The sequence below is a fragment of the Nilaparvata lugens genome, chromosome 1 (genome assembly GCF_014356525.2).
Source record: "Nilaparvata lugens isolate BPH chromosome 1, ASM1435652v1, whole genome shotgun sequence".
Taxonomy (NCBI): Eukaryota; Metazoa; Arthropoda; class Insecta; order Hemiptera; family Delphacidae; genus Nilaparvata; species Nilaparvata lugens.
This window is the reverse complement of record NC_052504.1, coordinates 33,838,843-33,860,258: the sequence shown is the minus strand read 5'-3', so window position 1 is coordinate 33,860,258 and position 21,416 is coordinate 33,838,843. Positions and strand designations below refer to the sequence as shown.

At 34.2% G+C, this 21,416-nt stretch overlaps 1 protein-coding gene and 1 long non-coding RNA gene across 2 annotated transcripts in view; one reads left to right on the top strand and one right to left on the bottom strand.

Moving 5' to 3' along the window:
- Window positions 1–21,416, top strand: part of LOC111044520 (disks large-associated protein 5) — a 42,519-nt gene that overhangs the window by 4,536 nt on the left and 16,567 nt on the right. The window contains exons 2-9 of the mRNA XM_022329689.2: window positions 12,104–12,399; window positions 13,757–13,851; window positions 15,078–15,199; window positions 15,700–16,113; window positions 17,465–17,543; window positions 18,127–18,373; window positions 19,760–19,916; window positions 20,743–20,820. Coding sequence (XP_022185381.2) covers window positions 12,104–12,399; window positions 13,757–13,851; window positions 15,078–15,199; window positions 15,700–16,113; window positions 17,465–17,543; window positions 18,127–18,373; window positions 19,760–19,916; window positions 20,743–20,820 — 1,488 coding nt within the window. The remainder of the gene's footprint in view (window positions 1–12,103; window positions 12,400–13,756; window positions 13,852–15,077; window positions 15,200–15,699; window positions 16,114–17,464; window positions 17,544–18,126; window positions 18,374–19,759; window positions 19,917–20,742; window positions 20,821–21,416) is intronic.
- On the bottom strand, window positions 3,549–5,058 carry LOC120351001. The gene is made up of 2 exons (XR_005571155.1): window positions 4,727–5,058; window positions 3,549–3,935 (listed from the first exon to the last, which is right to left on the bottom strand). It is a non-coding gene; the product is annotated as an uncharacterized LOC120351001 (long non-coding RNA).

Genomic DNA, 21,416 nt, shown 5'->3' with positions numbered 1-21,416 from the left:
TATGCTTTTTTCTTCTCTTTAACCTTTCCCTTCACTTCTTCTGACCACCACCTTGTCTTCTTTTTAAACTTTCCAACTTTCCTCTCACCACATACCTCCTTGGCAGCTCCAGTCACGGCTTCTTTCAAGTCACTCCAGAATTTATCCACATCGGTGTATCTTTCTTCCTGGGTTTGCCAGTTCTCTATACGGGCTGAGAGCTCTGTCTGGTACCTTTCTCTATTCTCCCTGGATCTTAATTCTTCGTGCTTGATTCTCATGTATGCCTTCTTCCTGCCGTCCTTTCTCTCTACAAAGCCTGTGTCTGCCACTAGAAGCCTATGATCAGTATCCAGCTCAGCTCCTCTGATCACCTTGACATCCCTCACAGCATACCTAAGATCTCCTTGATACAATATATAATCAATCATACTTTCTGCTTCTCGACCTTCTCTTACAAATGTGATTTTATGAATTTTTTGTGTGTATGAACCAAGTATTTCCAATGAGAAGATTATGTTGTGATGAATACTCAATCAGACGCTGTCCATTATCATTTTTCACTGTCTCACAGCCATATTTCCCCATACTCCCATGTCCATCTTGCTCATCCTTTCCAATTCTTCCATTGAAATCTCCCATCACTGAGTTTCCTTGATTCTTCAGCTTCACATGTTTCTCTTTCCAGCTGCAACCAAAATTCATCTTTATCTGCCACACTTGCATCCTCAGTAGGTCCATAAACTTGAATGATGCTATTTTTTTCTTCCAGGTCTAGATCCACTCTAATAATTATTCTAGGACTTATTGCTTTCCAGCTTCTGACTCTTGTGTTGGTATCTCCATCCACTACAATCGCCACTCCACCACATGCCCTTCTTCCTTCTGCCATTCCTGAGTATCTCATGACAAAATCATTATCCAAATCACTCTCTCCCACTCCCCTTCTTCTCGTCTCACAAATCCCCAAGACCTTCATCTTATATCTCTCCATTTCTTCCACCATCTCCACTTCCTTTCCTGTAAGCGTTCTTACGTTCCATGTCCCGAATCTGATAAAGTGGCTTGTCCGTTTATTAATCCGTAAATTCCTGTCCCGTCCGAGGCTAGTTGTAGTACTTTGAATCCGATGTAAACCGACGTGTGGGGGATTAGCCCAACGACGTCTTCTTTGGAGCACTTCTTCGTCTGACTCCTATCCTTCGACCTGTCCGGCTTGGGTGGCCCTACTGGTAGTTACACTACCGCCGGTATAGCTCTCCGGGTCATGGGAGTACACAAGCCCCTCCACCACGACCAGGTTTTGTGCTCCCCAGGAGGGGTAGTTTCAATCAAAGACATTAAATAATAGGTATGCATCTTTAAGCTGGGTTTACACCAAAGTTATTAACAAAATGGTTATATCTTAATCCTTATAGATTCTATTAGATTGAATGGAAGTTGACTAACACATATGTTCATCATGTGTATGATAGTTATGTTCAATCTAATATAATCCAAAAGGATTGTGTTATTAACATTTTTTCAATAAATTTGGTCTAATCGCAGCTTTAAGGTCTTTGGTTTCAATATTTTGTTTTGCAGTCATGGTATTATTATGCGTGCCCATCAGTATCAATATTCTCACATTCGAAAAAACCAATTTAATAGGTGAATAAAAATAAACAAATTAACTAAATAATGCTGGAGAAATTATAATATTTTTGATTCTAAAAAATTAATTTTCATCAGATAGAAAGATCATTACGGAACTGGATGAGTTCCGATTTGTATATCATATGAAATACAAATTCAAACGTGAACTGAGTTTGTTAACATTTAAAACAGTTGACATCTGGTACTTGTGGATGAGAATACTGCGTGAGGTCTACTGTTCACAGAACTACTAGTCTAAAAAATTTATATATCACCGAATGCGGCCCCTATAACAAGGTTTCAAGGTTGGGTCGCCGTTAGGGATGGGTATCGAAAGACAAAACATCGATGTTTTTTCACCTTAACATCGATAAGTAAAAAACATCGAACAGTGAACATCGATGTTTTTAAACATCGTTGTATTGCCCTATGTTTTTACGGATGATAATATGAAGACCATTAGACTTATGATTTTTGTAGGTTTCTCTGAACCACGCAGCGTTATTGCGTGATCCATCATCAGTGATATGCGGAAACCACGCGTTCGTGTTAGAAAAAGCAGGTGTTTTCTCTGGCACCAACCTCGCAGCGCGCGATTATATTTTCAGTCATAGACAACATAGATGTCTGACATGTTGCTGTAGCTTTGATGCTGGACGAAGAGGATAATAAAGAAAATCTACTTATGAATTTTGTAAATGAAAACCCTTTGAATTTTTTATTGACAGAGAGGAAGAAGGTTTCTTACAATTTTGATTTCCAGGTATCCGTTGCATAATGAAATCAAGTTTAGGGAATATTTTAGGCTTTCAACACATTTTGTTTTATGAGAAACTATTCCGTGAATAGTAAACCTCGCGCAGTTATGAACCACAGCTGCCTCTAATACTAATACTGTCCATCAGTGTAAATTCTGTCCTGTCCTGTTGTGTCGGCGAGATATCGGTGTGAAAACGGCTAATGGCTGATTTGGCAGTTTGGGTTGGTTTATCAACAATGCTCTTGGATTCAATGCAACATTGGATTCCGTAGTTACTGTTGCATTTTATAATAATAACCAGTGTCGTATCCAGGGGGGATGTATTGTGAAATTTGAAAAATAATATGAAAAATTGAAAAAATAATGAATGAATCAAGTTGAAACTAAGCCTAATACTATGGTGTTGAAGTTTGTATGAAAATTTGAGTCCAAATTATAGTTAGCTATCTAAAATGAATAGGCCTATTCAGGTTACTAAAACATTATTATTTTTTCTAACAATTGAATTACTAGTAAAATTCCATTCCATTCCATTCTATTTGTTATTCAATAAAAAAATCATAGGCCTATGACATTTTCAAAGGGAAATCGAAATAATAATAATTAGCCAACTTGAACAAAAAACCTTGAATGAAATGTTATTTTTCAGTGAAAAAATGTTCAATACCCCCACGCCCCCCAAAAGTTGAGGCTCTTCCTACGTCAATGTTATGATCCCCCCATGATTTTTTCTGGATACGCCCCTGTTAACAACACATCTTATCACTAGAAGATGGTGGAATGAAGGAGGTGGAATGGCGACTACTGGCAAATAGCTACTGCGTGTCACGCATAAGTCTGGGATCCCAGACTTGAGTGCCCGACGCAGAGGGATCACGCATTGCAGAATTGGCAGGAATCACAGAGAATTGCGTGCGTGAAGTCAGAGAACACCAATGTGTGGTTTCCACGTATCACTGATGACGGACCACGCAATAACACTGTGTAGATCAGAGAAACCTACAAAAATCATAAGTCTAATGGTGTTTAGGGCCGGTTTCCGAGCTCGGGATTTAGCTAAGTCCTAGACTTTAAAAAGTTGGAGTCAGAAAATTGGCATTATGTAAAGTTAAGTAGATAGTATTTAGCAATAACTATTATTGAACAAATAATATTTGTTTAGTATTCAGTAATATTAGTTAGAGTATTCAAGTATTTATTCAAATAATACATGACTCGGCATATTTCAGACGCTTCAAATTTACATTTGTCTTTACAAAACAACTTAATTCAATAAAAAATTGTACTAATAAATTTCATAGAAATAAACAACATTTTGAAATTGTGGAAATTTTTGTAAAATGATTATCATATGGCTGCTATTCAGTTAAGGAGCTGTCAAGATTTCTAGTTGTTTTTGAGCTTTGTGAAGCTTGCTGGCAAGTGCATCTCTTCGCCTTTTTGTCCACCAAATGCGCCATTCTTTTGCTTTGTAGCCAACTGCAAACCCCAGAGCAAATGTGAACAAAAGAACAGTGCTGGTAATCACAGCTTCAGGACTGGGTTTGCCCATACTTCCCACCTGTAAAATAATTGTTTTTCCTCATTAGCAAAATTACAAGTATTATCTTAGTTACTGATCACATCAGGATATCCAAGCAATATTTCAATTTTTGTGATAGGTACCCATATATGAGCTACATGCATGTACATAGGAAACGATACCAATAATTTTGAAATAGAGTGTATCAGCTTTAAGTGCGTTTCAAACCACCGGGAAGCAAACAAGCTTCTTACTTAGCTTACAAGGCTGTTGACACTAGCTGGTGAAACCTTAGCTGGTTAATTTAATGTTTTTGTTATGCATGGTAGCGTCTTGATATTGAGGAAGGAATAAATTGATCCAGTGATCAGCTTGTGGTACCAAGACTATACCAGGTATTTTAGTAATGTAAAGAATAGCTGGTACTAAATTGTCAGTCAATTATTCATTTCCTTACTACATCAATATACAATAGAAAAGGTACAAACTTGTGACATACAATTTGAAATAAATGTTTCAACTGTCTACCTATAACGCATTATATGACAATAAAGCAAGGATAATACATGCAGTACTACACTAGTAGTTGGTAGAGTATCAATCCCTAAATTATGTAATTTTTGAATTGTAATTTACTTTGTTGAGCATCTAGAAAATGTTGATAATGTGTCACTATATAAGTATTAAAATACATCAAGTATAGAACCGCATAAAAGACTATGACGCTAATATATTATAAATTTAAATAATTATTGTTTGATTATTCTTAATTAAAAAAATATGATAGGTATAGTAAAGTAGGTTTATTTGCTAGTAAATACTGAATTTACCTGTGCAGAACAATATTTTTAAAGTGCAAGGATTGAAAATAGCAGTAGATTCTAAATGAGTTTTTAAAATATTATGGCACATTCAATAAGTGTAATAAACTAGTTGAAAATTTGTCATCAAATCATAACCTAAAAATTGAAATTTAGATTGTTTTGGAATTTGGAAGAGCAATCAGCTGATTGTTCGACTATCGAAATCGTGAGGTGTAGACATATCGATTTCTCTTATCGATTACCACATACCGGTTTTACTTACAAACTACAAACTTGTAGTGCCACCCAGTTTGTTGTAGTGCCACCCTGCCACCGCACGGACAAAGTATACATACAGTATGGAAACTTGGCTAGTACCCTGACGCCAAAATCCGCCATCTTGTTAGGAAGCGTCGCATTGTAATAGTACACTGAACTCTATACTAACTGGAATGGACTAGCAACACAAAGAAAGTGAGGCAGCTGGTAAAGATAGGCAACCCGCATTGCTGTGGGATTCGTCATTTTGTAACACATTGGCTCTTATGGAAAAATGCATTGCAAAGTTTCAATTTCTATTCTATTTCTATATTGTATGTCTTATGCCATGGAAGCGTTATTTTTCCTTTATTAAGCAGTTCATTTTCAACTTTTTGAGAGCAAAAATAATGAAATAGGTTGAATATTAATAAAGAAAAGATTTTTTTTTCATTTGTGACTGCAGTAGTTTTAGTATTGTCAACTTTTCACAAGCAAGGGAATAACTTTGGGCCAGATTTCAGAGAAGCGTATCATTTATTTATTTAACAAGGACAAATTTAAACTGTCATGAAATGATTGGGAATGAAAAAACAGGCTCATAGTCTTTATTTTTCCAATCCCGAATTTTGTTTGTACCGTAGGCTACACAGTCCAAAGGAGGGCTGTGTTTAATTGAAACTATTAAACACAGTCTTATGTTTATGTTGATAGGATATACTACAGTATTGTTATCATGTAAGAGTATGAGTTTCAGAAATGAAGCAAATAACGAAAAAACATTATATTATATGACTATGAAAAGCAAACAGTAAAATATGCTACATAATTACCAGAGTAAAATGAACAATTTGAAATTAAAAGGTTTCAAAAATCAAATACAATTCAGCTGATAGCAATCTCATATTTTTTTTAAAAATAAAAGTAGGTAAATAAAATGAATTATGTGGACTCATGATGATTCAATAACACAGGATTACTGAATATGTAATGATAGCAATATACTAGGTATTCTAATAACATTTCAAATCATGTAAGTGTGAGAGTTTCAGAAATGATGTGAAATCTATGAAGAAACATTTATATTAATTGTATTATAATTATGACCATAAAAATGATAAGCAAACAGTGAAATATGCTAAACAATTATTATAATATTGTAAATTGAACAATTATTTATTTGAAATGGAAAGGTTTCAAAAATTAATCACAATTCAGCTGATATCAATATCTTATTTCTCAAAATAAAAGTAGGTACCTAAAATAAATTATGTCATCTCATAATGATAACACAGAATTATCAATCATTTGTATTTATTCTTTTTTGAATAAGGATTAATTTGTTCTTCAACTATGTTTCTTTATTTTAGATGCTAAAGTAGGTCAAAATTTTCAATTAGCATAGAAACTATCACCGTATACTAGGAATATAACCAAATTTGTTGTTTTATTTTTGGTCAAATAAACTGTTCAATATAGAAAAAAGTATTGGAAATGCATGTAAAACAAAAAGGTTTATTCAAATTAATTAATAGACTAAAAATGTTTGACTTACCTGTGAAATGGTATATTTCATTTCCTTTAACATGCCCATTCTTGCAACCAAATGCAACACAATACATCACCATTTCTCGGTTGTATTTTTATTCAATTCTACGCATTTTACAACAAATACATCACAATATTTAAGAGAAAAGGTTGTGATCTAATACTGATAGCCCTAATACTCATTTAAATCCGTTTTTCAACTTTAAAAATGAAAAATCGTACTCAAGAGCTGCAACAACCTGCTTAAATGTATGAGTACGAGAGATAAGGGAATCTGACACGGTAAGTCTGTCTCACTCACTCCGCCTTACACACTTTTGGCTGTAGCTTAGCATTGGACAGCCCGTTCCAGTTAGTATAGAGTTCACTGTAAAGCTGCGTACACATATTCGCGCTCCCAACCAGCACCGAGCACGCTCCTCCCTCGTACCACCATCGTACCACAGTCGCACCGCCCACGCACCCATCATGAACGTTATGGAAGATGTTAGATCTTCTCGCGTTCCCCGGTCGAACGACTCTTGCTCGCCGGTCGATCATCAATCGCTCTGCTGGAGTGACGTTCGGTTGCAGAGCAGAGCGAAAGTCTGTACGCACCACCTTAATAGTATTGATGGTAGGTTCGGATCACTTTAATGATCCGGATCAATTGATCTCGTTCATTGCCACGAGTCAATCAGAAGACCAGGATTGGAACTTCCTAAGGTCACGTGACGTGTCTAGTATTTGCGTCATGTAAAAGCATTTGTTAGATAGACGTTTGATTACAAGTTTCCATTTTGTACCTATTCTGTGGCACGGATTCTATAGTGAGCTCCACGTTAATGACAGTGGAGAAAGATAGGAGATCAACGTTGCCGATTCTCTGTCTTGTCAATGCCTTTATAATATTTTTCAATAATTTCATAATGAATTTTCATAATTAAGATGAAATATTTTGCTAATTATAATTATTAATTCTACATTGTTGAAAGACGATCTGACAACAGTGCAAAGCGAGAAAGAGATTTCTCAGAAATGATTGAAATTATTAATTATATTTTCAATTGATATAAAATTATTACGGTACGCATTTCGACGCCCAATGATTCTAAGAGAAGTGATATTAAAAAGAAAAACAAATCTTCGCGATGTTTCCAATTTTATCATAAAAGTTAAATTTCCTCTTACTTACTTGATACGGTACTTGAATTATTTGTCCTTGACCGGGGGGATGTTATTCTAAATCCAATTCTGACGTTGAATTTGAAATTTGAGAAAGTTGCAATTTTACACGAATTGGCAACCTTGTAATTTCTTTGGATGGAGGGCCAAGTCTCAATTTATTTTACACAAACTATAAGCCCGGTTGCACAAAATCCGGTCAAGTTTTAACTGTGATTTCAGGAAAAACCAATCAGAGAAGGCCTTTCTGATAAGACAGCTATTCCGATTGGTTCTCGTGGAATTGATCATGATTAAAATTTAACCAGCTTTTGTGCAACCGGCACTAAGTTATTACATTGTTGTCAGTTTCGAAGGATTAGCTGAACAAACATGGCGGAAAGTTGAAATTTTTAACCTGGACTTTAGGCATCTTTTTAGCCCAATTAATACAGTAATAACTAATAAATTAAATGTTCATATAAAAAGTATGCACAATCCTGATTGCTTATTATAACACCTAAACTAGAGACTGCTCTTTAGTAGGCCTATAGGCTACAGTATGGCCTGCAGAAACCAACATTTAGGCCGGTTGCAGACGAACGACTATCGCATGTGGGATGTGGGAGCAACTATTTTCCTTCTGTGGTACCACAAACGCAGCGCATATGGAATGCATTGGCATGCATGGCAGTGGCACTGATACTTCCACATGGCGTTGCGCGCTGTGGTAGCAATTATTTTCCTTGCGACTGTGGTACCACTGTTTTGATCACCTCGCTTCCCCAAGCTTCTGTACCACAATCGCACTAATGAGCGTTTTCTCAAATGTAGTGTGAAAGACACTCTGCGTTAGGCCGGTTGCAGACGAACCACAATCGAATGTGGGATGTGGGACCGACATACCACTGAACAATACGACTAACGCAGAGAGTTTTTCACACTCCTTGTGTTAAATATGTGGGTGTGGTTTGAAAGTATCATTTTTTGGTTTCTCGCATACATCTCAAAACCAATACTTCTTAAGGACATTATTATTTCATAAAATCTTGAAGGTTATAGATTTTTCTATGTTTTATTTTGAACTTTTCTCTTATTCCTCATAGTTTCCGAGATTTACGCTCTTGGAAGGTGTGACATTTAAATGAAAAAGTTCCAATTGAACTGCAGAATCATAAACTGTGTTCCTGACATTCCCTTCATATTTTTGTAAAATTATCTATTGTTGCAAAACTCAAGTAATCACACTCAACCATAAAACTGCTGCAACAGTCATAGGGATATGCGTAAAATAGTGAAATTATGCATGCACCACATTGGAAAGAATTCAATGCTCTTTAAAATTATGATCAGCACGGATTTTCTCCATCAATCTTTGAAAATCTGTGGCGTACAAAAGATAAAATTTGAAATAGAAGGGAAAAGGGTTTTCAATATCACACATTCAAGAGCTTATATATGGTATCTCGAAAACTATGAAAGATATGGGAAAACTGGAGCTTATAGGAGTCCGAAATCAGTCGCACAGTTGGTTTGAAAGCTACATAACTGATAGAAAACAGGCAGTTCAAATAATGGGAGTTGAGAGTAGCCTAAATCATATTGATTACGTTGTGGTACAAGGAAGCACATTGGAAACATTATTATTCCTAATTTATATTAATAATTTGGCGAAACTACCTCTCACTGGCAATCTATTTTTATTTGCTGATGATACAGCGCTACATGTTACAGGCAGAATTAAAGAGGAAATGTATGAAAAAGCATCCCTTCGATCAGAACATCTTGACACTCAATATAGGAAAATCCGAATTTATTGAAGTCTCACTGCGAAAAAGTCAGGAGCCTCCTATTGATTCAATAGCTTTACATTCTTGCTCAAGTCCTAATAATATCCAATGCCATTGCGAGTCCATTGAGAGAGTTAGCTGTTATAAATATAATTATAGTTGATGATAAATTAAAGTGGTCAGAACATATAACCGAATTGAAAAACAAAATACGCAGATCTATCTACACTTTCTTAAATTTACGTCAATTTCTATCGAAAGATGATTTAAGAAATGTATATTTTGCTTATGTTCAATCTGTTATAACTGCCGGAATTTTAGCCTATGGAGGAGCGTATAAATCAATTCTGAATCCTTCAGTCATCACTCAAAAACGCATAATAACAACAGCTCTTAGTAAACCCATTCGTACTCCGACTAATGAAATATATGATGAGTTTAATGTAGGTACTCGACATTCGACAACTGTATGTCAGAAGCTTACTCCTTTTCATTCGTGTAAACAGTGATAATATGTTTAAAAAAATAAATCACAATCACGCAACACGCTCAGCAAATTCCATTGGCATTGAAATTCCGAGACTTATTAAAACTCATTCAACAACAAACAGTCACTATATTGCACACATTTTATACAGAAATATTCCTTCCACTCTTCGTAATGCCCATAACTGTTCACCTTATGCGTATAAAAAACACATCAAAATATGGTTGAGGGAGATTGGTAGAGAAAACATAGAAGCCATAATTTATTCAAATTACCTATAACTTATTATCAACTTAGGATCCCGTAATCTGCACGTAGTGTGAATGTACCTTTACTATAACAATGTCTTAGCCATGTAATATATAGTGAGCCAGAACAAACATCATCAAACTTTGTTATTAAAAAGTTGTAGTTGTCAAATTATATTACAGTTTTCATCTGTCCATTTAGTTCTTCTTTCTTCTTTAACGCTTCATGTATACATTGTTTATAATATGTATACATGTATACATGTTTATACTTTTTCAGTGACAGGTTCTTCATTGGGTTGCATCATAGCCACCTCTAATACAAGGCCGTGGCCTACGATATTGCAACGTCGCAGTGTAGGCCTAGAATCTAATACATGATTGGTGAAAAAGATTTTTATAAATACCAGCTGACGTTTCTCATCAATCATGTATTAGATTCTTGGCCTACACTGCGACGTTGCAATATCGAAGGCCGCAACCTTGTATTAAAGGTGGCTATGGTTGCATCAATGCTCTCGAGGTGTATCATCCTCTCAGTAATTTTTCTATAATGATTAAACTCATTATCATTCAAGAATTAACTATTCAAGGATTCAGTATTAAAAAATTACTTTATCCTTTTCAAACCACAAAATTTTTTATTCTAAATAAAGAACAGACTCCTCTCCACACACAGGCTTAAGCCTTCGTGTACGAGATGCATGTTAATTTCTCTTTTCTTTTCACTTAATATCATAAGGATTATTATGTCTTTATTGTACAATACTTATTCTGATCATGTGCGATAGATTACAACCTACAAGTGTACATGTTGATTCATTTGAAATTGTACTAACTGTGAAGTATATTCAATTGTGTATTTATTTCATGCAATAAATGAATTTGAATATTGAAGTTAGGTTTTTATGGGATAATAATGTATTCAAGGCCCATAGATTTCAACCGGTTGTGTCTTTGTCGGTGGCGAGGAAGTGACGTGCCCCGTTCTTGTACGTCACGAGTGACAAAAGCCGCGCGGCTCGAGTAGTCGATAAGGAATTGCACCTTAATGCAAAACAAAAAGTATACTTTTCTGAGAAGTAACAATACTACAAACATTACTGTTTTGTGTATGTAGTCTCAATTTTACATGGTTTCTAATTTGCCAGTCTGAAAATCTTCTTGTGATATTGAGAACGGTAGTAAATATTCACAATCAGGATTTACTACAAAACATTTTATCGGGATCATTCCTTCAATATACCGCACTAATTTAAATTTATAAAGATAGGTAGTTATTATTTTAAGATTGGTAGTAAATTATTCAACAATTATTCCATTTACTCACGTACATGAATACTCCATAATGATGAAATAATGTAAATAAATTGGTAAAATCTCTGTTGGATGTTATTTTATATTAATTAAAACTAATTGGAAATAATCACTCCCACTGGTATTAAGGAAAGTATGTCTAATGATTAAATTTGAAATTTCCTAAAACAACTTTGGAAAAACTACTAGGCCTACTTTTCAAAAAGCATGAAATTATGACAAAATATTTTTAAAAATGCTCTATTTTGTAGAATAGTTGAGAACTTTCTGACTTTTTATTATTGATTCCTAGGCTACTCCGCTACTACTTCGGACATATGACGTCCATCTTCAGCCTTGAAGTAACCTGAATATTCACTGTTATTTACTAGACTGCTATGTTGTCAAGAAAAGTGTTAAAATTCATTCATTAGCTAACAGCTTGTAACGTAATGAATTGTAAAAATGTAAACTATTTTGAATTTCTTGTCGATTTTTCCGCTATTTATATGTAGTTAATTCACAAGGATAATATACTGTATACAGGTACCGATGTAGGTACTATAGGTACTTTATAGGTATATAGTATCTACCCTTGATCCATTTATATTTTATGTTTTCTAAACTTTTTTAGGAGATTCGCAAGCTGGCATCCCTAAAGGGAAACAAACCAGAAGTGTTCTTCTTCAGAAGTGGAAAGAAGAACACCGGAAAAATGTGGAGAAAAAAGTGAAAAAACCTTTCGTGGTAGGAGTGGTCAGACACAATGCTGCATCGCCAATGTTCCTCCCTCTACCCCCTCTCAGGGAGGTGAGGCGAACGTCAAAAGCTCAAGTGATCAGGCCTCAAGACACCCCCACCCCCGCCACCACCCATCACCAAAATGCGGCGGTGTATTGCTTCGGACGACAGAAGCCCACTGAACATAAGGTTTGTAATTTCAATATCATTCTATTTCTAAAATAATTATTCCAATTATCAGGCTATTGAATTATTGAAAAGAAAAATGTATTATATTTAAACCTCAAAGAATAAATTTGAGGTTTAAAGATACAATTGTGAGGTTCTATGGTAACAAAAAAAACCTCTAGAATAATCCTCATGCTCAGAATATTCAAGCATTGCGGATGGCGCTGATGCTACAATATTCAACAATGTACAGTTTATTTTAATTTACTATAAGATCTGTAGCCTACATTAAAAAAATTCCATGAAATTAAGTTATCATATCTTGCTCCGCTCTAAATTCCATTATATAATCCAGTATTTGAAAAAATCCCTCCAGTTAGAAAGCTCTACCTGGTCTCAGGTTGTTGAGCACAAAATAACGTTCAGAGGTATTTTAATGACATTAAAATATTGACAATTAAAAATGGAAATTCATTAAGATTTCTTTTTTCCGAAAATTTGACTCGTTTTAAAAAAAATTGTAACTCAGCAGATCAATTTTATTAAAAATATTGCTAGCTAAATAAAGGCAAAAGTGTTTTCTCTTTTCAATGGCTCGATCTGGCGAAAATCACAGATAACTGTTGAAGAAACCGAAAATCCTAGGTTTTTGGGGCAACCTGTTAAAAGCTCCAGGGCTGAAGGTCAACTTTTTGTATCAAGTTGTGCAATAACCTACTCCAGAATCGTTTTATGAAAAACTCAACTTGTACGATGTTTTTCCCAGCAAAAAGTACCTAGTGGCTAGTCTAAATAAAATGTAGTTTTAATTCTTGAATTATAACATTTTGGCCCAGTTGCAAAAAAGCCGTTCAAATTTTAATCGTGATTAATTCCACGAGAACCAATCACGGTTAAAATTCAACCGGCTGTTGTGCAACCGGGCCTGAGAATGTAAAATATGAATGTCTTCCATTCAATAGAATTAACGAAACTCGATTGGGTTTCTGCTAAATTTCAAATTTAAATTGATAGCCTCAAACAAAACACTGTACCTCCTTGTAATTTGTATTAAAATCCAGTTCAATTTTTCTTCTTTGAAAAATTTTTAAAATATCTTGTCCCACTCCCTTTAGATCGACACATTAAGCTGTCAGTCCCAGATGCCTAAAACAGTTGTGAAGTCATGTCAGAGGCCTTGAAATTGATAGCCTGGTCACTCGAATCAATTCATTTATTTTAGGGTTGTATCTTGTGATAACAACATAATGTGAGAATAAATACTGGATTATACTTCAATACTTTCTTCATACTCGTGTTTCGACATAAGCTTAATCATTTGGTTTCTAGCGTTTCTATGATTCAATTATTACTTATACATATCGATTTGCATTTCCAGTTTGAAGTGTCCAATAGTGTGAAAAAACTGACTGTTCCTGTCGCCCCTGCCTGTATGAATCCGTCGAGGAGAGGGAAATTGACTTCTAAACAAAAGTACGTATACGCTTCTTAGTATATATTATGAAGAATAATTGCATATTGATCAACTTCAATGGCATTAAATAAACTCCATCATTGTATGTAGAGCATGCATCCTGGCATCACTTCTATGGGAAGAACCTACAAAATTATATTCAATTGCACTTACTTCGTTTTGAACAATTGCATTTATTTTTTATTCTATTATTCCTTGTTTATCCACACTATAATTTATCTGCAATCATACCAATAGTATACATTTTCAATTTCATCTTTAATATTGGTTTAGAAATTTCAATTTCAACAAATAGCTGATACTCTACATGAGTTTAACTTGTTTTACGAGTATTAGACGCTTGTGCAGTAGCATACAGTCCCCAAGCTGCAGTCCAATAGTGATTGACCATCCTCAAAACTTAAATATCTCTGAACCCTATAGATGGCTTTATGAAATCTAACCATGCTCTGGTCCCTTAGGTGGCGATGTACTATTGTGCTGTATTTTGATTTCCGTTTATCTCTTGATTCTTAACGTTTCTCCACTACCTCTTGTTATATATTGCGATTTCAGCGTGTATTCTAATCTAATGCTCATTACATTGAAACATGATCTCTTCAATTATGTGATACCTTAGATAACATAGCAAATACGACCTTCCACATTGTAATCAATAACGTAACTCAATCTGCAATGAGGATTGTTCATTTCATCAATAAACCTGTCTATTAACTTAATATGGTACGGGATAAGAGATACACGAATGACTAATTGTTACTTATGAGCTGATTTACTTGCAATTTTACATTGAAGTATGCTGAATTTACCGAGCATTGATGAAGGCTTATTTTTATTGCTATTAATCAATTAATTCTATTTTAATAATTGAAACAAATTAATTCAATTTATGATTCAAAGTTTACGTAATTCTAAAAGCCCACCCAAACAGAGCTTTCTTCAAGAGTGATTTCGTAATTGAATTGGTAGCACGCGCGACTCATGAATGAAAGGTTGCGGGTTCGAGACCAATCAAACTCTTTTTTCTGGTTGGAAATTTTAAACTCTGTTGAGGATCATCCACGTAATTTTGACAATAAATATTCCTTTTTTTTGTTTCCTGGACATATGTAAGGAGATTGCATTTTACAGCACTAAATTTTCCCCAGAGCAAAGCACGGGTTACCTGCTAGCATATTATAGAAGTTTAATTCAGTATCTTATTCATGTTGCGTGTTCTTCGCAGGCCTGAAGCAAGTGGAGTATCTGCTGTCAAACAAAATCCGATAGCCACTCAAAAGAAAACTGCGAAAGAAAACACGGCTCCAGTAGAGAAACGTCTCACAAGAGCTATGACGGCAGCAAAAGGTGAGAAGACGCTATTCATCTAAAAAATAAGCATGGAAAAAGAATATAATAAAATATAGGAGGCAGTATGCCAAAAGACAAACCTGTGAATTGACAATGCCAGAAGTCCAGCAACGAGTAAAAAATCATTGATTAGATAACTAATTGACAATCAAACGAAATGTTTCACTTGACAGCATACTCTATTGGATGATATTTTGCAATTTATAAGTTGTAATAGAGTATGCCTTTATTGTTTCAAATTGATAGTATAATGTTATAATTGCCATAGTACTACATGTATTTAATACTTTGCCAGTTGTACTTTGTCAAAATGTACTACTGGTCAATCAATTTTAAATTCAAACCGAAATACCTACTCCTCATGATCATTTACTCGATCATTGAAGAGCAGAAAAGTTATCAACTAGATCTTTCTGAGAAATTCACATTACTGATACTGAAAATAGCGGATGAACAGTAGATACGTTTTTCTCTTCTAATTCTATGAATATTTACAGGAACTGGCCAGCAGAAAAAATCGCCAACGAAGAAAACGGTGGCGATAAAAGTGAACGAGCCCTCTACGTCGAAGGCGAACGCTTCATCAAGAAAGCCGAGAGAACGGCCAGAATCCAATACATCGAAATTGAGAAGATCATCTAGAAAAACGAGAGTAGCATTTGAAGAGGATCATGACACCAATGAAATGAAGACACCTGAAAAAAGAAGAATAAAACAAAAGATTGTTCCAACTCCTGCAGTGTTAAGGGATAGTAACAAGGAGCCCTCTACGTCGAAACTGAGAATATCATCTAGAAAAACGAGAGTGGCTATTTTTGTTGATGATCATGACAATGAAGAAATTAAAACACCTCAAGTCAGTAGAAGCATGAAAAATCGTGTGCGCACTCCTGCTGTGAAGTCAAATGAAGGTATGTAGGATAACTAAAAATTTCATGATTATATCAATGTTTAATTTATTCACACATATCAATCAATTTTTGTACTTTTGGCTCTATAGCAAAAAAAAAAAAAAATGAAACATATAACTTATTTTTTATGATTTCAGTGAATAGACCCAAAACAAAAAGAAATTGCTCATCTTCCATTTTTTACTTTCCTTGCCCTAATACCATAGGTAAAGAAAGTATTGCTTTCCGAAAAAATTAAGGTACCCCAATTTGTAAAATTCCATACGTTTCAAGTTCCCCTGAGTCCAAAAAAGTGGTTTTTGGGTATTGGTCTGTATGTGTGTGTGTGTGTGTGTGTGTATGTATGAGTGTATGTGCGTCTGTGTACAAGATATCTCATCTCCCAATTAACGGAATGACTTGAAATTTGGAACTCAAGGTCCTTACAATATAAGGATCCGACACGAACAATTTCGATCATATTCAATTAAAGATGGCGGCTAAAATGGAGAAAATTTTGTCAAAAACAGGGTTTTTCGCGATTTTCTCGAAAACGGCTCCAATGATTTTGATCAAATTCATACCTAAATTAGTCATTGATAAGCTCTATCAACTGCTATACGTCCCATATCTGTAAAAATTTCAGGAGCTCCGCCCCATCTATGCAAAGTTTGATTTTAGATTCCCTTTTATCAGGCTTCAGATACAATTTAAACAAAAAATTCCAAGTGGAAAAGATTTAGCATGAAAATCTCTACAATTAATGTTCAGTAACATTTTCACCTAAAATTGAAAATAAGCTCGAAATTCGAGAAAATGTGATTATTTCAATTGCAAACTGTTGTCAACTGTTGATTCTATTAAATCATTCACTATGAAGAGATTGCAGACTCCGTGTGTCTCCAGCGTTATTCTCCTGTCACCAGCTGGCTAAGATCTTTGAATAGTAGACTTGAGATGTGCGTGCACACTAGCGTCAGGTGATCAATTTTCATAACGGCAAGGAAAGTTGTGTGAGTGCGCCACACCAGATTTTTAAAGATTTATATGTTAAAACCAACGAATTTTTTATCGGCATTATCATTTTTATAGTTGATGTAATAGTCTGTATTTCTACACAACATACATTACAAGCTGAAACAAATAGAAAATATCCACTGAAAAATGTAATTTTCCCCTTGGTTTGTTTGTGATCTGCCGTTTTTCAAATAAGTTGTGAAGTTGTAAATTCTTGCAAATGGAAAGCAACAGTCGTTTCACTGGAAACTTTGTTACTCTTTAAATTCAAGCGCAATGCATTTGTCATTGCATTCTAGTGATTAGTCTTTGCCAATAACAATAACAATATATATTTGCTTTTGGATTGTTGCAGATGAAGAAGCACTTGAAGCTATGGAAACAGATTCTAATGAGTGCGCAGTGAACTCGACTAAAGGAGCGCAAGAGTTTTAGTGAGTACAGTATCCAATATAAAGACAAGTCAATTTAGTAAAAACATAATCATAATATTAATATTTTATTCACTCAAGGGTGATACTTTTTGGGCAAAATTCAGGCTTGTTTCAACGAATTCAACAAATCAAATAGAGTTCACATTCTCAAGTACAGTGGAAGAAATATTTTTTACCAGAAACAACCAATTTTGAAATTTATGAATGTTTCATTACCAATTTATTCCGTCACAAATTTGCTTTGCTTTGAATTATGTATGACAATAAAGTCATAAGTATCTATGAATGCCTATATTTCGAATATTAATAAATACACCAAATGGGGTAATTATAGATAATTTTGTCAACATTGATTTTTTTTGCTAGAGTTCTAATGGCAAGTTTCTCATCGCCCGACCATTTGTAATCAAATCATGTACATTAAGTTGGATCAAACAAATTTTGTATTAATTTTCAATAGCCTTATATAAATAATAAGGCCATGTGCAATAATTAGGAAATGTTTCACTTGTGACTTGTACAGAATATTTGATCAAGTAAATAAATATTCCTGTTACTTATTATTATTTTATTATATTTCTAGTGGTAATCTTGAGAGAGAGAGCGATTTGTTGCTGAAGTGCTGTGACAGATGGTCCAAGCCGGCCTTCACAGAGCTTGTGCCTCAAGAGGTGTCGGACGAAATAGACTCAACGGTGGGCCAGGCGCGCCTACTGGTCAGCGACAAATTCCAGCAATTCAAACATCTGATTCAGCGCTTTGAAGAAGGCTCCCAACCGCCAGTCACTGCTCAAGATCTCCATGGCTTCTGGGACATGATTTACATTCAGGTTTGTAATTTCATCTAACGTATATTAAGGCATGGAAAAACACAAAAGTCTTTTTAAAGTTGAATGAAAAAGACTAAGAAATTGTCAATTAAAAGTCAAAGTCAATTGTCTTTTTAAAGTCAGAACTGATCTCTCACCTGCTGTATCATCTGCCCTCGGTGATTTATTTTTCTTATCACTTATTCAACGATTTACCTGACCATCTTTAAGCTTAATAATCTTGTATTTTACCCTACTATTTGAAGATTATTTGATGTTTCAGAATTCTTTCGTCAGATTAAGGCTGAGCAAAGGCTAATGAACTCGTTGTAAACTGTCCCCTATCTGAACAAGTTCAAATGTTTTGCCGAGCTCGATGAAACCGGGTATTAGTTAAAACTTTAAAACACAAGTCAGGTCCAATCTATTCGGAATTATACTGACCAAAAATTTCCGCCCAGTGCAAGTCATTAATTTGGTCATGAGATATTAAGGCTGTGCAAAGGCTAAAAAAACCTTTTACTGGTGACATTTTTTAATGTTTTTCGATTTGTATACAATCAAGCTATCAAAATGAAATTGTTTTCTCAATATTTTTTTTCTCCAATCATTACTCAAAGTTTAAATTTTGGGACAGGTCATTCATTTCAAATTCGGTAAGAAATAAATCCATTAAATTTTGATGATAAATTCTCCATTGTATTGTTGATAGAATAAAACAAAAATTTTCTGATATCAATTTTTGAGAAAATTATTCAATTTTCATTTTGATAGCTTCATAGTATAAAAATCGAAAAACTTTGAAAAATGTCACCAGTAGAAAGTTTTTTTAGCCTTTGCGCAGCCTTAATATCTCATGACCAAATTAATGACATGCACTGGGCGGAAATTTTTGGTCAGTATAATTCCAAATAGATTGGACCTGACTCGTGTTTTAAAGTTTTAACTAATACCCAGTTTCATCGAGCTCGGTCAAAACATTTCAACTTGTTCAAATAGGGGACAGTTTACAACGAGTGCACTAACATGATTTCTATGGCAATGCTACTATCGATAACTCCAGTGCACTTTTATAAAGCGTATCCAGTTTGATTATGTTCAAATATCTTGACCAGCCTGGTGAAGCCGGTCATGAGTATTATGAAATGAGTAAGAAAGCCTGAGAATCGTACACTAATGATCAGGGTCAAACATTATTGTTGGCCCTTTTACAGTCATGTACATGTTGATCAAAGTTAGTAGACAGATTGAATTACAGTTAGTAGATTGTAACTTTAATTCAATAGATTTTCTGTCTACTAACGTTGCATGTTGATATCTTGAGTTGGTCTTTGCTAATGGGCCCATTCATATATACAATTTCAAATTCATTATCTTTTGATTAATTGCTTTGTCTAATATTTTCAGGTTGACAAAATGAAAGAAAGATTCGATCAACTGACTGAATTGAAAAATTGTAATTGGCAAAAGAAAACCGAGCAAGTTGTTGCTAAGAAAAGGGTAGCTTCCAAGCCAAAAGCAGTCAAGCCAGTTGTAAAATCTAGATTTCAGGAGTTTATGGCTAGTAAGTATAGAAATAATTTGAACAATAATTATATGACAGCACCAAAAGTTGAAAGGAAAAAATTGCATGAATAAGAATCATTCAAATTCGAAAAATTGTCATTTTTATCATATTCATTTCATAATGAACGCATTATAATAATAAAGAAGAATCAATAGATTTTCAACCCCAATCTTGAGCTTTACTCCAGTTTTAACTCTACATAAATAAATAAGTATCAAACATCCGTCTCATGTATCTATTATTAATGGGTCTTGGGAAGTCAAGTGAAATTCATAGTTAAGTATTTCTATTGCTTTTTCAATTTTAGAAGTGTGGGAATGATTGTAAATTTAATTCAAAATAAAAGTAATAAACATAAATTATAACAAAACAGCAATACTTCTCTAACTTTGGACTTTTATTAAGCCTTCTACTTATAATGTAATTGAATATATTATTATTAACTTGAAAAAATAAATATAATTATTTTACTCTTGTTTAATTAATGTTTTATTTGGATTTGAGGAGTCTTAATCATGTAGTTCACTTTTTGCCCTCTCAGAGCCAGGTGAATGTCTGGTTCAGATTGATAATTTCCATCAAGCTAATCTTCAATCATGTGAAATATTTTTAAACTTTCATCAAAAATATGTTTGATATATATCTCTCTTAAACAATATTACAAGAAACTTATTTGAGAGCAACGTCCAAGTCTCCAAAAATACAGTTTTACTCTGGCAATATTGTAATAGATAATATATTTTATTAAAATGTACTAAGGATTCCTTTTTCTGTATATTTAATAATGTTCGCCATAAGTTCAATTAAACATTTCATTTTTCAGAGAAGAAAATGAAAAACACCAAAAAAAGCTGTGATTCACAGAATGTGACTCCCAATAAAGAATCCCAGTCAAACACAGGTAATTTGTTAATTTTATTCATTATATGCTGTGTCAATAGCTATAGTCTATAGTCAATACCCCATAATCGTCATTGTATATTCCTAAATAATGATGCCATAATATACAGTGTGGCAAAGGGGGACGGGAAATTTTGAACATTACTGTTGGCAGTATAGTCCAGTCAAGGAAAGGTTGTTGAGGGAAAAGTTTGGAAGACAATCTTTGACCCCACAGTTCTGTTCAGGGTAGTAAGGAGGTAAACATATCAAAAGGAGTGGTTCAGAGATACCACGTTTTGGTTTCTCGCATATAACTCAGAACAACTATGTATATTACGGACATAACTGTTATATACAAAATTGAAGCTTACATAATTTCCTACAATATTCATCCAACAACTTTCTTTATAATATATTGTCCAAAGTTTTCGAGTTATCCGATCTTGAAGGTCTGACATTTTTGAAAACAACACGTTTGCTTCCATTTTTTTGCTATTTTTGCTCTTATAACTTTTTCAAAATCGATGGAAAAATACATGCTGATTATGAGCTTATAGAGCATTGAATTCTCTTCAATTTTATGTATAATTTCACATTTTTACGCACTTTCCTATG